Source organism: Propithecus coquereli, unplaced genomic scaffold (assembly GCF_000956105.1).
Source record: "Propithecus coquereli isolate 6110/MARCELLA unplaced genomic scaffold, Pcoq_1.0 Scaffold533, whole genome shotgun sequence".
NCBI lineage: Eukaryota > Metazoa > Chordata > Mammalia > Primates > Indriidae > Propithecus > Propithecus coquereli.
In genome coordinates, this window is record NW_012151208.1 from 162,629 (window position 1) to 181,161 (window position 18,533).

Here is an 18,533-nt window from a genome sequence, read left to right on the forward strand (position 1 = left end):
ATTTTCTCAGTAGTTTCATTGAGAAGAAATTAAAAGTATACAAACTTGGGGCATAACTAGGAGAGAGAATAGAATATACCTTTTCCACACACTGCTAATTCCTTTTACATCAGAAATATTCTTTGAGAGGATTATGCTACCATACTTCAAAACCAAACAATGACTATTGTCAAGGATGTGTTTTCAGTGCATAAATACTATCATTTTCATACTACAGGGAATATTTTCACTGTTCTTTATTAAAGTCTTATAAGTTTTACTCTGTGGCTCAGTTGTATTATTGGCTAGAATTTTCCCTAGATTCTTATTTAAACATTATTTAATGTCTACAATAGACTGAATGTCTGTGTGCCCCCAAAATTCAGATGTTGAAATACAATCCTCAATGTGATAATATTTGGAGGGGGGCGGCCTTTGAGAGGTGATAGATCAGGAGGGTGAAGGCCTTAACAATAGGATTAGTGCCCTTATAAAAGAAACCCAGACAGTTCCATTGCCCCTTCTGCCATGTGAGGACACAGGCAGGAGACAACCATCTATGAATCAGAGTGGGCTCTCACCAGATACCAAATCTACAAGTACCTTGATCTTGGAATTCCCAGCCTCCAGAATTGTGAGAAATAAATTTCTGTTGTTAGCACCAGCCTATGGTATTCTGTTATGGCAGACAGAAAACACTAAGACAATGTCTAATCATTTAACTAAAATTAAAACTAAAAATAATCCATTGCCCTCCATTCATACTTTATGTTGTTGGAGGTGGATATGATTCTTCTTTTCTTATCCTGTTTTAGATTTGTTTCCTTTCCTTATTATGTTATAAAAATCATGGTATGTCTAAGCAAAAAGCCATTATAATTGTCCTCAGTTCTAATAGCACTTTCAGTTCCAATCACCAGCCACATAGAAAACACTAGGTTACTTAATGTATTGATGCACAGAAGTTAGCTGCAGAGCTTTTCAGGATCTTAGCTGTTGTATTTTCACTTTGTAGCTCCACTTAAGAGTTTCTGTATCCAGGCCAAAAACATGGACCAACAGAAAGGAATTCAAGCTCAGCTACTACTGAGGCCTGACTTCTAACACCAGTTTGGAGATCTCTAAGTGGACAACATCAGAAAAGTTATTTTGAGATAAATGATATCAGTAAAATAAAATTCAGCTCAGTAACCAATTTTTATCAGATAAATTCTATGGCCAGCTGTATAGAATTAGCATTTGATAATACTAGCTCTTTGTAACAAAGAGTATTTCAAGTATTGAATATATAAGATACAGAAGTATTTGGGAGCCTGAAACTACAGAGGGTTTCTCTTCTACCCCCAGTGACAGCTGGAATGCTAAAAACAATGTCTGTACTTCCTGGGACTTGGCCTATCGAAGAGGCGTTAGTTTTATTTAATAAGAAAATAGAGATTAGAGAAGAGTTAAAAATGGGGAGATGGAACCAGCAATTTTTCTTTTTTTTTTTGAGCCAGAGTCCTGCTCTGTTGCCTGGGCTAGAGTGCAGTGGCATCATCACAGCTCACAGCAACCTCAAACTCTTGGGCTGGGAGCAATCCTCCTGCCTCAGCCTCCCCAGTAGCTGGGACTACAAGGGCATGCCACAATGCCTGGCTGATTTTTCCATTTTTAGTAGAGATGGGCTCTTGGTCTTGCACAGGCTTATCTCAAACTCCTGGCTTCAAGCAATCCTCCTGCCTCGGCCTCCCAGAGTGCTAGGCTTACAGGCGTGAGCTACTGTGCCCTGCCCAGCATATCTTTTAAATATAGACTTTGTATTATGTCTTCATAGCCAGAGATTGATTTTTAGAGCTTAATCAATGGCTAAACCAAAAGTATTCTTTGCCTCACCAGAAATAAAGAGACCCTTTCAACTTTTTTCTCATAGCATATTTTTAATTCTGAATATTAACTGAAGGAGACAAGACACAACAATTTAAAGAAACAGCACCTCTGATGAATAGTTAAATGGATTGTTTGTCCTACACGGATAAAGTGACCAAAACAAACTGTGGGGCTTAAGACTCATGACAACACCAAAAAATCAATCTGCAAATGAAGTCCTAGTACTTACAGCTGGTTTCCATCTAGTATTAGGTATTTTGCTCACCGGAGAATGGATAGTCCCCAGAGTCTGTTGAGGCTTCTCTATGTTTGATGATGATCCGCAGAGAATCAAACAGAAATCACGAGAGTCCATGATTCTAAGGTTTTTAATGAACAGTTTATGTGAATTCTCCCATGAAACTCCCCTGATCTTAGTTGGCGATAAGTGAATTTTATAGACCCATGATTTTGACAGTAATCAACTAAGCAAACTAGTGAAAAAAGTAATTTCAAATTGAGTCACTTTTACTGTGAACTATTATTCGTTATTGGATGGTGGGTGAGAGAAGAATATAAAATACATGGCCTAGACCAATGCTGTCCAATAGAGCTTTCTATAATGATGGAATACATCTACTGTCCAATAAAGTAACCACTAGCCACCAGTGGCTATTGAGTACTTTAATATGACTAGTTTGACTGGAGAACTGAATTATTAATTTTATAGCTACCCATGGCTATTGATTACTGTATTGGGCAGCACAGCTCAACAATCATATAGGTCTATCTTAATTACTTTTATAGGAATGAAGAATGTCAGAATTATTTCTCAGTTTGTATATATTTATTTCTATGGAGGAAAAGGACAACAAAGTTTTATGAACTGTTATTATGTGTATAAGTAAGTTTTTTAAAGAAAGGATTTCAGAAAACAAGGCAGAGAGTAACACAATTACTAATTTCCAAATAATTCAAATAGAATCCAACTTTGATTATTAGTTTGGCCAAATCAGTGCTAAACAGCCTCTTAAAGAACATCATTATTTGGCCAGGCACGGTGGCTCGCGCCTGTAATCCTAGCACTCTGGGAGTCCGAGGCGGGCGGATTGTTTGAGCTCAAAGAGTTCGAGGCCAGCTTGAGCAAGAGCAAGACCTCATCTCTACTAAAAAAAAAAAAAAAATAGAAATCAGCTGGACAACTAAAAATATATGGAAAAAATTAGCCAGGCATGGTGGTGCATGCCTGTAGTTCCAGCTACTCGGGAGGCTGAGGCAGGAGGATCGCTTGAGCCCAGGAGTTTGAGGTTGCTGTGAGCTAGGCTGATGCCACGGCGCTCTAGCCCAGGCAACAGAGTGAGACTCTGTCTCAAAAAAAAAAAGAACATCATTATTCAACTGATTTATCTAATTTGCTTGTCACTAGTCAAATTAAGTTGTTTTAAATCTTAATTACTTTTAATTATAAAAGTAATACATGTTCAGTGTAACAAATTCAAATAATCTCCAGGTAGATAAACTACAATGGGGACATCTACCACATTGTACCTACCAAAATTTCCATTCTCCAAAGAAAATTGCTGTTACAAATTGAGAGTATCTTTCTTGACTTTTTTCTTTGTCTAAGGACATTTAAAAACCAAAAGACCTGGGGTTTTAATTGATGGCTCTGAATCCCCTGTAGGCATAAACAGTGGAGGAAATCATATTTCTGCAGCAAACTCAGGTTCTGCAACCAAGTGTGAATTCACTGGAAATTATTTGAAGTAATATTTAAGGATCATAGCCAAAAAATGTTGGGAAATGAAAAAGGGTTGTTTTTTTTTTTTTTTTTTTTGGCTGGGCAAGGTGGCTCATGCCTATAATCCCAATACTTCGGGAAGCTGGGGCAGGAGGATTGCTTGAGGCCTGGAGTTTGAGATCAGCCTCGACAACAGCAAGACTTGATTTCTACAAAACTTTAAAAAATTAGCCAGGCATGTTGGTGCCTGCCTGTAGTCCCAGCTACTCAGGAGGCTGTGGTGGGAGGATTGCTCAAGCCTAGGAATTTGAGGCTACAGTGAGCTATGATCACACCACTGCACTCTAGCCTGGGTAACAGAGTGAGACCCTGTTTCTTAAAAGAAAAAGGGTTTTTTTCGAGGGAGGCTGATCAGAGCAAGAGTCATGGAATGTTGCTTGAAAGAGCCTCTTTAAAGGAGAAGTTAAAAGATTCAACTCTACATGGAAGTTAAAAGGTTGAACTCTACAGAACAAAATGTGAAGTATGGAAAGGTTATTTTAAAAAATACTTAAGATTTTGTAACAAAATCTAAATTGTTCCCACGATTTCATTCTTTGACATTATGTACATTTTCGTTTTCTTAAGCTTTTCACAGACTCATAGAGAATCCTCTAAAAACCCCTGGCTAAGTAAATGCTTATAGCCAAGGTTACAAATGGAGGGCCTGGATTTTTGTTTGTCTTGCAGTTTTTATAAATTTTTTTTATTTACTTTGTTGTTACCAACTAACATATCCATATGGATTGGATATAATTCATGTAATACATATGGACTGTATATGCATACATATATATTCCCAAAATTTAAAAAAAAACACTGTATGAAGATTTTTTTCCCATAAAAAATCAGAAAATTGGCAATACCTTGCCCTATTTTCACATGGCACCAATTTAGACAGGGCACAAGCTTTCCACGTGGCCCTGATCCCACCACTCTTGTCTTATACAAATCTAGTCTGTTGTGCTCATACTATATGTGTGTATGTGTGTATGTTGTATTCATATATGTGTGTGTGTATATATATATTTTTTATATATGTGTGGGGGGGTGCCAGGTGTAGTGGCTCACGTCTGTAATCCTAACACTCTAGAGGCTGAGGCGGGAGGATTGCTCGCGGTCAGGGATTTGAGACCAGCTCTGAGCAAGAGTGAGACCCCGTCTCTACTCAAAATAGAAAAAAATCAGCTGGGCACGTTGGCATGTGCCTCTAGTCCCAGCTTCTCGGGAGGCTGAGGCAGTAGGATTGCTTGAGCCCAGGAGTTAGAGGCTGCAGTGAGCTACAATGATGCCACTGCACTCTACCGAGAGCAAGAGTGAGACTCTGTCTCAACAAAAATAAGAAAAAAAAAATGTATGTATATATGTGTATGTTGTATGTATATATATGTGTGTGTGTGTATGTGTGTGTGTGTGTGTATGCTGTGCTTCTTCCCACCTGACTCAGCAGACTGCTGACTCAGCATCCTTACATATCAGTCTTTCTCCACGTGTTTGAAGAACTGGGGGGGCAGGTATCAAAGGTGAAGGCCCTAGTCTAGGTTTAACATCCTGGGCCAACTTGAAACAGCAGCAGTATTGAACTCTATGCCAACACTCTGGACCTTTAGTCATGTTTTCTTTCCCCAATAAAATAGAAAGTTTTATTTCAAAGAGGAAAACTGAAATACCTACAACATGAAGCCTATTTAGTTTTATTCTGGAATAGGAGTCAGGAAACCTGGGTTCTGTTTCCAACATAATTCACTTCAGATAGAGAAGGGTGGTAAAGCTTACGTCCCTTAGCAAATGGGGAAAATACTGCTGTAGTTCATAGCAATTTGGGGAGATTTAGATTCTATGGAAAATGGAAATGCTATTTGTAATTTAGATTGAATGTTAAAACTTGTGTTTGTTTTTCAGGCACTTTTGGAACTTAACTAGATGTTTTATGTATCTAGTAATCATCTGATAACAGATATTGTTACTTTACCCCTACACTGGGATGCAAAATAGCAATCATCCTATGCTGGTACTTTGAGCAAAGACTTTACCACATTAATTAGTTCATGAAACTCTGTGTTCTGAAAGTGACCACGGTCAGTGAATTTGTACAATTTGGCTTCCAACCTATCAGCCACTTCTTGCTGTTCCTTCCAGGGAAGGAAAGGGTCATCAGTGGAGCCAAACTGCACAATGTGATGGCAGTTAGCCTTGATCTTCTCCCACTGCCAGGGGCGGTTGAAGTATCCTATGGGGGGAAAAATAACCTATCAGTGCCTAAGGATAATCTCCATTCTAGATACTTTAAAATATCTAGTGGGGACCCTCACAGAGACACAAAGGATCAGGGCCCAAGTCTGAGATAGAAGCACTTCTTTTGTTTTCAAATCTGTAGGGCTTAATACCATAGCTACTTGTGAAGAGGGAGCATATGACTCAAATAAAACCAGGCCTGTAGGGTTCAATTCTATATTATGGGTCAGAAAGAGGTCTACCGCCTCTCAAAGCGCCTAACTTACATCCAAAGATGGGTGGTAAATCTTTCTCATATGCCATTAGATTCTTTAGCCTATCTGAACGACAGTACTGTTTTCTAACCTGAGCAGACAGCCCCACGTCTAGGGAAGGGCATCTCTGGGGTTTCTGTTTTCATACTTACCACTTGCACGCTCATTTTCATCCCCCAAGTCTGATGTGTATGCAGACACTAACACAATAGCATATACTCGATGTGTCTCTGCATACCTAGAGAGAGAAAAATAATGTCAGCTGATATGTAATGTTAAATCTGATCTCTAAAAAGTCAATAAACCACTTAAAAACTCATTTTGATGTAGCTTGCAGAAAGCATGTGCTATATGCTGTTGAGGTTAATATGAAAAATAGCAAGGAAACTGCAGAACTACAAGCCCAACCTTGGCTACCTGATGAGCTCCTACTCATTTTTCAAGGTAGTCCAAACCTCTTCTTCAATCCTTTCTTAATAAACAAAAAAAAAGTATAATTATTCTCTTTCATGTGTGCATTCATCCACCTTTAGTATGCATCAGTGCTACTTGGTTGGTTAACATGCAGATTCCCAGACTCAGCCCCGGAGCATCTACCTGATTCAGAGGGTTGTGAATGAGGCCTGGGAATCCGCATTTTAAGGCATGATACCTCCTCTATCTAACCCAGGTGATTCTGATGCTGGTGGTCTGTGAACCATATTTTAAGAAATACTGCACAATACCAGAAATGTACCTCTATTTCCACACACTTCCACAATACATTGCATTATTCATTTGTGTTGCATTACATCCCTCAGTAAATTGTCAGTCCCTTAAGGGCAGGCATGAGTCTTACTGATCTTTTTGTCCTGGTGCTTAGTACAGTCCCCGACAAGTAGACACCCAGCTAACTATTTACAGACAGTACCTTCCCCTCACCAAAGACTAGGCTAAGGAAAGTCATGGAGCAATAATAGTTTCAAGAGGACTTTTTGCCTGGAAAGATTTAGGTTAGTATTTTGTTCTTGGGTCTGCACTTTTTTTTCCCAACCATTTATTTTGAAAAATATCAAACCTACAGAAAAGTTGAAAGAACAAAAAGCATCTAGATTCATTAGGTTTGCCACATTTCTCCCTTACTTTAGCATGTATCTCCTCCATGTATCCCCTTATATAACTATGGTATTATTATAACATCTAATAAATTTAACACTGATACAGTAATACATCTGTATTTATTTTTCTCCAATTGTACCAAAAATGTCCTTTAAAACTCCTTTAAAACTGTTTTAAAATCCTAGACCCAGTCAAGGATCGTGCATTACATTTGGTTTTCATGACTCTTTAGTCACTTTTAAATGACACTGACATAAAGAGTTTAGGCCAGTTGTCTTATGTACTATCCCCTACACTGGATTGCTTGTTTCCTCACAAATAGACTGATGATACACATTTCTGGCAAGGACACTACACAGGTGATCTTGTGTCATTCCCACTCCATCACATCACAGGACGTGTGAGGCCAGTCTGTCCCATTATTGGTAAGATTAAGTCTGATCACTTGCTTAGGGTGGCATTTACCAAATCTCTCCATTGTAGAGGCACAATTTCCCTTTTGTGATAAGTAATCTGTAGGGTGGTTGGTCCTCTGTGATGTGTCAATTTTCTGTTCCCCTATAACTTGAACCAGATGGTTTTGGCATCCACTTTTCTCCTTGCCTCCCTTAACTTTAGAAGTCAATTCTTAGAAGGTTGCTAATAATCTGGCAGTAAGTTCAAGGGTCTTTAAAAGAAGGTACATCTTTACTAGCCAGTGGCTTGAGAAAAATTCAACTGGCCTTGAGTTGGGACAGATTTCAGCAATGAAGGGATTTCTTCATTTTCCAGATAACCCCTGGCAGCTTATAAATATCCCTTACACTATGACTGTACCATAATTTTGTAGCTCCATGCTGAAAAGCCTTATTCTTCTCTTAGTTTTGTTCAGTGTGACTGAAAGGTATGGAATTCAGCACAGTTCCCTGACATGCAATTCATTTGACATCCTGAGTGACTGCTTGGGACAAATAAAAACTATTATCCTTTGTCATTCGTCCTAGCAAATACGGAAGAAACCCAACCCTTATAGGCTTATTCAACCAGCTAAGTCCTGGGCTTTATAAGGATAAAGGAAGTTCCAGGGTCACTTACCAGGAAAATAAAAAAAAAAAAGGAAAAAAAGGATAAAGAAGGAGACATGATGTTCTAATAGAAAGCATCAAGGTTGTGTCCATGAATCCTAAAGACTGTGGGTTGCAGATGGGTAAGGGGATAACAGCCCTCATCCTCCAACAAATACTTATTGAGCATCTACCACATGCCATGCTCTCTAGGTACTGGGGTATCGGCATCCCAGTAAACAAAGCCTCACCCTCATGGAGCTTGCATTCTATTGGCAGGAGACAGACAAAAAATAAACAGGATGTCAGATGGTGAAAAGTGCTATATATAATAAGATATATAGGAGATGGGAGCCAGTAGGGCGAGGCTACTGTTTCATATGGAGTGATTAGAGAAGGCCTCACCGAAAGTGGACATTTGAGCAGAGACTGCAAGAGGCCATGTGGGTGTCTAAGGATAGAGTGTCCCAGGTAGAAAGGTGAGAGAAGGCTAAGTAAGGCAGGTATGTATACTTGGCATGTTCTAGCAACTGCAATGAGGTCAGCAGACCTGGTTGGGAGCAGAGAAAGGGAGATGGTAGGGACAGCATCAGAGCTGAGTGATGGAAAGCCGCTGGGGTTTGAAGCCACTTTTTCTTTAAAAGGATCACTGCATCCCAGTATGAGCAATAATTTTTTTCAATCCACTAGCAGAACTAGGAAGCTATTAGGACAGATTATGTTACTACTTTTGAGGTCAGCACTGTTCCTTCGGCAATATAAACCTAGGATATAAACAAGGTATTTCCCAAGCAAGCATGGCTGGAGCCCATGAAGGGGGTGGCAGTTCAACAAGGATCCCACCTCATGGCGGCAATGGCCCCAGAGCTGTGGCCGATGATGACGGTCTTCTCATCACAATGCAGTTCTGTCTCCATGAAGGGCAGCCAGATACTCTCTCGAGCTGTAACTGAGGTTCAGGGTAATGAAAAAGTCTGTCATTGGATAGGGACAGTCTCAATCTAATGCTGCCCCACCTTGCTAACAGATGACTATTCAGTACTTCACAGCTTTTAATACTGCAGGACCACAGTGGGAAACAGGGCTGTTTTAATAGAGCCAAAGATTTATGTGTTGCTCTTTGAAAGACCCAAATCTGCAGTGTTGGTAGTTTTACCTTTATGTTCTACCATGCTTTTGTAAGGCAATACTGAGGAGATAATGAAATATACCTCTGAAGCTTTAATATAAACTTTCAAACTTTAAACAAAAAACAAAAAAACAACTCTTAACAACATTCTATCTAAAATTCATGCATAGTATATTCTTTCTTTCTAAAAAAGAGATTCTTGAGACAAGTCATGGGCACACCTACATCAAAAGTGGCAATATTATGTTTTTAAATCTTAGGATCTCAAATGGATGCTGTAAAGTCTGATCATATCTCTGCCTCAAATGTAACACCCACAAATTTTGCCTGAAAATACTTGTATACTTATAGAAGGGAAAATCAAGTTGCTGTAAAGTTGAAAATTAAATTTTACCAAACCCATGTGCTTTTCTTGATCCTTACTAGAATTTTCCATGTTTTTTGGTTTATACCCTCCTCCCCAAGCTACTCGCCTTATTCATTCTTAAGTATATATTCATCTTTAGCTCCTCCACTATGATATTCTCCTGTTCTCTACCACAAAAATGGTAAGATCAAAACCCAACAAGATGAGGCTATTTAAAAACAAGTTTAAAACTTACTTGGGTCAGGCATGTTTTTAGCCAAACACTGGAAACCAGGTATCTATGATATGAGGGGGGAAAAAAAGCTATAGTAAAGAGCTTAATTACAACTAAATACTTTGCCAATAAGAAATGAGACACCTGATATGATCTTTACCAATTCAGTAAGTATTTGCTTATGAAACAAAGTGGGTTAAGTCCTACCGGATTATGTATGGATGTACAATACCTCCTCATAAACTCCATCTGTATTGTATAACCGGCAAACTCTGCTGATCCCTATACAGAGAGACCTATATCTGCATTTGTACATCTACGGCCTATATCTACAGAGAAGCATGAACAAATGTGTTCTAGACAGAGTGGCTGAGAGCCAAGCAGATTCTGCACCAGGGAGTAGGTGAAACATGGTACAGACATGTGGTACAGAAATCTGGAGACCCCATCCTCTTGGAAGCACCAGCCCTGACCCTTTTGGTTTGTAGCTCTAACCATGGTTTTCGGCCACAACTCTGAAATTCTATTCTAAAGACCTACTTCAGAGAACAGCAACCCAGGAAGGCAACTTGTCAACTGGTTATGAAAGAGGGTTAAAAGATAAATAAATAAGATGTTTTTCACCAGACTGATGCTAAAAAAAAACAAAAACAGAAAAAAAAAATCAAGATTCACAAGACAACCTACAGTAGCCATTTTTATAAAGCTCACAAAGAAGCCAAACTGAACAATATATTGTTTAAAGGATACATACATAGGTTTTAAAAGCACTTTAATTTTAAAAAAAGAAGCAGATGAAAAACGCAAATTTCAGGATGGCAGAGGGAGACATACAGGTTGTTTGGAAGATAATGCATTGGTAAAGTTCTAGATTTTAGTTTGGCGATTCATTACATTATGCTTCATAATTTACACACGTTACATCCTTTGCATATATTAAATATTACATATTTAATTTAAAAAAATCTGAAGCAAGAAGCAATAAACATAGATGTATTAATAAAATTATCTGGGAAGTCCCAAATCCGAACCGTCAGCGGATACCGGGAGGGGTGGGGGGCTCGGTCTCTGTAGTTATAAAAAGTGGTTCCTTTTACTCTAACGACTGAACCCTCAGAGAAGTCTTCCGGGCAATTTTATCAACTAAAATTAAGACCCACTAGTTCTAGAGTTTGAGAGAGGACAGCAGGAGAGAAGAATGAAAACACACAACGCTTTGCAGCAGGAGGGCGGACTCGCGTTCAAACTTCAGTCCTCCCTCCCTGTGCTCCAGGCTGACTTCCCAGAGCAGCCAGGCCCGGGGCTCTTACCTGCTCCAGCTGCTTCTTCACCCAGCCATACCAGCCGTGGGTGGCCACATCCCCGCCTCCGTTCCCGGGGACAATCACTGCCTTGCTAGGAGAAGCCATGAGTGCAGGGTGCAAACCCCCGGCAGTAGCAGGTCCTGCAGCGCTCAGAGCCACGCCTGCAGGGGCTGGAAGCCGCGCGGTCGTCTGGGAACTGTAGTTCTGGGACACGTCAGGGCCGCTCGGGACTCCTGGAGGGAGGCGGAGTTCAGGTGGCGACGAGGCCGTTTTCCAGTACCAGGCTGCGGCCCAAGGGTTGGGGACTATAGCCTTAAAGGTGTATCCACACCTTCATAGAGGTGGGCGGAAGGGTGCGTGTGCTATTATAAATGGGAACGAACAAGAAAGTGCCTCTTTTTCCTTGCTTCTCCATGGACTTACTCACTCTCTATGGCAGGCGTGATTTAGCACCTGATGTTGTGAAACACTCCCTGTTAGTGTATTTTTTTGAACAGGCACCAGTAAATCAGTGATAGACTGCCCAACCACCACATTCTTTAGCAAGAGCAAGACATACCTTTCCTCTTGAACCTAGACTCAGAATTTTCTTTAAAAGGTCGATGTTATTGAACTTTAAATGTAAACATACACACTTAAGAAGGAAGGAACTACTTATATACACAATACCATGGATGAATCACAAAATAATTATGTTGAGTGAAAGATGCCAGACAAAAAAGAGTATATACCCCATGATTCCATTTATATAAACCTCTAGAAAATACGGGGGGCACAAGGAAACTTTTTGGGGTAATATACATGTTCATTATCTCAATTGTACATTTTAAATATATGCAGCTTACATCAATTATATCTCAAAAAGGTGGTTTGTTGTTTTTTTTTTTCTTTTTTGAGACAGAGTCTCGCTCTGTTGCCCAGGCTAGAGTACCATGGCGTCAGGCTAGCTCACAGCAACCTCCAACTCCTGGGCTCAAGTGATCCTCCTGCCTCAGCCTCCCTAGTAGCTGGGACTACAGGTGAGCACCACCACGCCCAGCTATTTTTTTCTATTTTTAGTAGAGGCGGGGTCTGGCTCTTGCTCAGGCTGGTCTTGAACTCCTGACCTCAAGCGATCCTCCCAGAGTGCTAGGATTACAGGCATAAGCCAGCACACCCGGCCAATAAAGGTGTTGGTGTTTCAAATTAAAAATAAAACATGCAGAGGTGTTTCTATACCCAATGGGTTGTTTGCTTGGTGGGTTTTAGTTCAAGAAACATGATACTCCCTTAACAGGAACCGTGGGCTGAAAAAGGATCTATCTTTCCTCAAGATTCAGTTAGGGCCGGGCGCGGTGGCTCACGCCTGTAATCCTAGCTCTCTGGGAGGCCGAGGCGGGCGGATCGTTTGAGCTCAGGAGTTTGAAACCAGCCTGAGCAAGAGCGAGACCCCGTCTCTACTAAAATTAGAAAGAAATTAATTGGACAACTAAAAATATACAGAAAAAATTAGCTGGGCATGGTGGGGCATGCCTGTAGTCCCAGCTACTCGGGAGGCTGAGGCAGGAGGATCGCTTGAGCCCAGGAGTTTGAGGTTGCTGTGAGCTAGGATGATGCCACGGCACTCTAGCCTGGGCAACACAGTGAGACTCTGTCTCAAAAAAAAAAAAAAAAAAGATTCAGTTAGCTCTTCCTTCTAGAAGGAGGAAAAAAGGCAATGGCATTAACTCTCACCTTTCTCATGTTGTATGTGCCAATAATGATTGCAGAGATTATAATTACATATAAATCCACCTTGTTTTCTACTTTTTATCTATCATGTAAGCATTTTCTGAGTTTGTCATTATCACAAAAGAAATAGCTTTGGTTTCAAAACTTAAAAGTCAACATTTTTATGAATTGTTAAAAATCTTAAAATGCACCTTTACATCTCATTTATCATTTGCTGATATTGAAAGAGCTGTTCTCAGGAACTTGCTGAGGCAGTTTCAGTCTTTCTAAAGGGTCCAGCCACCCTCCACTGAGGCCCTTCTTCTCAGTAATCTTACTCTGCCTGAATTTTTCCTTTTAGGTCAGTATCTCTTCTGTAGGAAGTTTGTATGTAACTTTAAACTCCCTGTCCAAACTTAGTCTCTCCTCTTCTGTAGTTACTTTTCCTTTCTTCCACTGTTTTTGTTTGCTTATTGTTTGTTTGATTTTTGTTTTTACCACCTTGGGGAGAAGGAAGATCAATGGAAATCTGCTTCAAACTCTTGACGGACACATGGGAGTTCATTGGGAAAGGAAGGGAGGTGAAGAGGTTTCTTGGCAGAGAGGAGGACATGAAAAAGGCACAAAGATAAGAAACAGCACATGTGGGCTGGGAAGAGTGGTGGTTCATGCTATAGGATTGAGGTGTGTAGATCACAGAGGCCCTTGAGTAGCACAAGGGACCTCTACTTTATCCTGTGAGGAATGGGAAAACTATGTAGGGTTTTAAGTAAGAGAATGTCAGAGTCAGATTGTGATTTATAAAAATCTATCCAGCAATGTGATTTTTTGTTCTGGCAAAATTCAGGCAAAGAGATCATTTGAGAAGCTGTTGCAATAATCCAATGAGAGAGGAAGAGTGCCTGAACTAAGCAGTTTTTATCTCTAAGAGTGCCTGAACTTGAGAAATATTTAGAATAACAAATTGACAGGACCAAGTGATTCATTGTTAGCTTTAGGGGGGAGGGGTCAGATACAAGGAAGGGCCAGTGATAACTCTCTAGTTTCTAGACTGTAGAACTGAGAAGAGAATGGCATCTCCAAGTGAAATAGAGAGTACAAGAGGCAGAAGGTTAGTTGGGAGCTGGGGGAAAGATGAATTCAATTTAGGACATGCTGAGATTGAGATGCCCAAGAATACCCAGCAATATCTGCAGAACAGTTCTCCAGATGGCCTTGGACCGATTCAGTTCTCCTCCCTTTCTTGCTTGTAGTTCTAAAGACTAACTATATAATGTTCTGGGAATATGTAAGGAGGAACTGGCCAGGCCAGCCCAGGCTCTGTTCCAGCCCCCCTAAAAACAGGATGTCCTTCAGTGCTTTAGCTCAGCATGTTATGTTCCCCCCTAGGGTCTAAAACCCAGGGTAGTCTGCTTTCCAGGTCCCCAGCTGTGTGGTGCAAATAGGCATGCATAGAAGAGACTCCACCTACACTGTGCAGCTTTCCTGAGCCTTGAGGGACCAGCTTGTCATGAATCCTAGGCTTCTGCCATCTGCTTCATTTGACTTGTGTATGTGAGTGTTTTCTATAAAAGCGCAGCCCAAGATTCAGTGGATGGAAGTGGTAACCAGTGCACGGTGAACCTACTCTGCAGCATCCAGCAGGTTGCTGGATATATTAATCTAGTGTTAGGTAGAGAAGTCTGAGCCAGAAATATAGAATTTAGAGTCAGGGTATAGATGTTGATACTATGTTAGGAAAGTTGTGAAATATTTTGAAATAGTCAAAAGACTTTACTGGGTGAATGTTCCATGGAATTCTGGGCATTTAAAAAAAGACCTCTGGGGGTCATCTGATTATAAGGAGTATGTACCTTTGTCTTTGACTATTCTATTTCACAACTCTGTAGAGATAAAAATTAACTTACAGAAAACTGATAGTCATGCAAATGTTTCCTGTACATAACAATGTAAATTGTTCCTGTCCACAGAAATGCAAATGAATTTTGTGTGGTAGAAAATATAAGACTCTATAAATCAAATTCTTCTTAGAATCAGTTTGAACATTCCTATTGGTTGTACGGATGAATTAATCAGTAATGAATGAGTTAAGTAAAATCTTTGGCACATATTCACTTTATATTTGCATGAGGGCCATAATTCTACCTTTTCATAACACTTTAACAGTTTTGGAGGTTTCATGAACATCCCACTAGATTCAATGGACAGAACCAGGTGTAAACCACATTACTAAAGAATACCTCATGGGCTGATAAGCCCACGCATGCTTATTCTTGGCCCCCAGACTGACTACCAAGTGGCAATAGTATTACAACGGTGCTGACTTTTGTTTCTCTAGGTGTCTTTTCTCCTCTCTGTTGATTTGTGTTTTGTTTCTGATTCACCCAGGGCCAGTAAGGTTTTCCCCATTGGTGACAACAAGAGTTAGGAATTTGACTTTCTATTCTGACCATTTAGTGATCTCTTTAAGTGAATTAATAGTTTATAGAGATCTATTCTCTCTTGGATAAGAGATGATGAAGAATCTGGTTTGTTAGTCTTTTTTCATTTGTCCACTTTTCTGTCTACTTATGAGTTCAAATCAGTTAAGACTTCCATGCCCACTGGGAAGGAGAATAGCTTTTTGTTATTTGGTCAGTTGAATTTTTATGTTTCTGTGTTTACTTTTGACCTGTGGCCAAAGTTGTAGAACCAAAGCTATAGGCTCTCTGTGTCTAGGTGTCTTCACGGCTGTAATCAAGAAAGGCCTTCGCCTCTTGTTGTGAGAGTGTAAAATGTCTTACTACCTCTGTAGAGTCTTAATACATTAGATTATGACATCTCTTGAAGAAACTCTTTAGTTTATGGAAATAAATACATACATATAAATCAAGTATTCCTAAAACTCCCAGAAAATGGCTAGGCACAGTGGCTCATACCTGTAATACCAGCACTTTGGGAAGCCGAGGCAAGACGATAGCTTGAGGCCAGGAGTTCAAGGCCAGCCTGGGCACCATAGCAAGGCACTGTCTCTACAAAAAATCTTAAAATTAGTCAGGCTTGGTGGTGCACACCTCTAGCCCCAGCTACTTGGGAGGCTGAGACAGAAGGATCACTTGAGCCCAGGAGTTCAATGAGCTATGACATGTGGCACAGAGTGAGACCCTGTCTCAAAAAAAAAAATCCCAGAAAATAAGTAAATTGAATCTCTAAAACTTTAAATGTGCTAGATTTTAAAAAATCCTTCTTATAGAAATTGCTAATACAGGAAGAATCCAGGTTCAAACAATTAAGGCAAACTTTGGCAAATAATGCTATTTTAATTTGTTTTTACTATTTTAATTTCTGATTTAAAAAAGCCCAGCTATGTCTCTTCTCAGTGTTAACTGTAATACATGTGTACGTTTTATTTTACTTAGGTTTGTTTCCTTAGAGAGAGTAATTTGAATGTTCTAAACTTATACATGTTTACTAATCAAATAAGCTAGCATTAACATTACATGTTTAAGATCAGGAAAAACGTAAATTTGTTCAACAAAACTGAATCATTATTCTGACAAATTTCATATTAACAGTAATTGTTTTATAGTACGTTGACTATGATTTCTATAATCCATAGATAATTTAAAACTTTGTAGTAATTAAATTGAGCTAATTAATGGATACTTCTTGGATGCCGAAATATATTGTTTATGTCGTTTTCCTTATTTTTATATGCAACAGCAAGATTGTACCTCTGAGTCAGAATAATGAATGTGCTCATTTTTGTCACTCATAAGGAAGTCGTGATGGCTGTAGAAAACTGTGTTCTATGTAGTTATACGCGCTTTGTTAGCCTCCTAAAATGCTTGAATATTATAGTTCTCAATTACTCATCTCCTTGTAGAAAGACGACAGGCATGGACACGCAGACAGGGACTGTGCGCTGCAATAATTTCCGCTGAGAGCGCGAAATCAGTACAGCAAGCGGACAGAAGAAAACGTTGCAATGTGAAGCAGCATAACTCGACCTGCTGTACTTGAATCTTCACTAGACTTGCTCCCCGTGATAACATGTGCGCATGCGTCCCCTTCCGCCCCGCCCTTCCCCTATTCTGACTCCTTCTTCCGGACTGCTTCGGTTTCCTCTGGCTGGCGCCCGTCCCTCTTCCGCAGGCATACGTCATCGTTCTCGCTTCCCGGTAACTAAGGAGATGAAAGGGACTTTCCGCTGAGACAAGTGGCGTCATACTATAGCAGGGCTAACCCTTGAGGAGTGCTCGCCGCTTTTTAGGGGAACAGTCTGGCAGGCGCTGGGGTTTTCTGAAGCAGAAACGTTTAGGGGTGAACTTGTGGAAACGTGCGTTCTGAGGAACTGTGGTTTTGAAGTGCCAGGCACAACTGTCTTGCCCTCTTCCAAGATGGTGGCGTGGCTTCTCTGTATGTCTTGCTTCCGCTCGTCTGCTCTTTGATTGGCCAGTAGATGGAGTCGTGGCCTGACGGGTGGGACGCTGACCAATCGGCTGAAAGCTGAGCTGGACTTGGCTGTGGGAGTCGGAGCGCGGCGCTTTGGGTTGTGAGTGCTGACGGTTCTGGCCAGGTGAGCAGTTCCGGCCAGGTGAGCCGGGAACAGAGGTGACGGAGAGTCGAGACCAGGGCGTGAGTTTCTGGTGGGGACGAGGTGGGCTGCTCCTGGGATGAGGCTTCTTCCGGGCAGGCAGGGGAACCGGAGAGAATCGCTGACCCAGGAGTTTGCTGAGAGTTACGCGTCCAGCGCCAGGCCGAGTGGCTAGACTAGAGGATCGGTTTCTGGCTCCGGGTCCCTCAGAATCTCAGGGTGCACAAGGCTAGAAGAACCCAACCCCCAGTTTGTAGTTGAGAAACTCAAGTCTCAGGTGAAATGACTTTTACTTTCTGACAGAGCTGGAACTAAAAGCCGGGTTTTCAGACTCTTGCAAGAATTAAACCTTACTTAATTTTGTCTAACAGATGGTTACTATGTCTTGAACAGTTATGACTTGTTGAGATAAGGGTGGTTCAACTTTTTTTTTTTTTTTATTCCAGGGTTTTGTGAGGGTACAAACATTATAGGTACACTTTTTGTCTTTGCCTCACCCAAATGCGAGTTAAAGGAATGCCCTTCCCTCCCTTTAGTGCTCCCCGTGTCCTTTAGTTGTAGATTTGCACCCCTCATCCCCCTAATCCCTAGAGAGTATTTCTGCCATGTGATCAACCTAGTGTTGATCAGTTAGTACCAATTTGATGGTGAGTACAAATGGATCCCGTTCTTCTGCTCTTTTGGTGCCCCACTTTGGATAATGGGCTTAAGTTTAATCCAGGAAAGTATAAGAGGTGCTAGATCACTGTCGTTTCTTATAATTGAGTAATATTCCATTGTAAACATATACCAAATTTTGATAATCCACTCATGGATTGACGGGCACTTGGGTTGTGCCACATTCTTGCAATAGTGAATTGTGCTGCCATAAACATTCGGGTGCAGATGTCTTTATCGTAGAATGTTTTGTGCTCTTTGGGGTAGATACCTAATAGTGCTATTGCGGTTCAACTTTTTTGATAGATACTCCTAGAGTATCTTTCCAGGTCTTTCATTCATTCACTAATTCATTCATTC

General features: G+C 40.6%; 2 protein-coding genes across 4 annotated transcripts in view; one reads left to right on the plus strand and one right to left on the minus strand.

Moving 5' to 3' along the window:
* Positions 1-4,985: 4,985 nt before the first annotated feature.
* RBBP9 (retinoblastoma binding protein 9) lies at positions 4,986-11,428 on the minus strand. Its single transcript, XM_012657210.1, is given in 6 exon segments — positions 4,986-5,717; positions 5,719-5,837; positions 6,249-6,334; positions 9,081-9,186; positions 9,969-10,011; positions 11,258-11,428. Coding segments are annotated over 6 exon segments (522 nt in total). The 5' UTR covers positions 11,357-11,428; the 3' UTR covers positions 4,986-5,648.
* Positions 11,429-17,407: 5,979 nt separating this feature from the next.
* The window catches only part of SEC23B (Sec23 homolog B (S. cerevisiae)), a 39,609-nt gene continuing 38,483 nt past the window's right edge, over positions 17,408-18,533 (plus strand). Inside the window, exon 1 of one of the 3 annotated variants that reach the window (XM_012657214.1) lies at positions 17,408-17,498. The gene's annotated coding sequence lies outside the window, so the exon portion shown is untranslated. Of the gene's footprint in view, positions 17,558-18,533 lie in introns of all 3 variants that reach the window. The other 2 variants (XM_012657213.1, XM_012657215.1) reach the window with 2 other exon arrangements.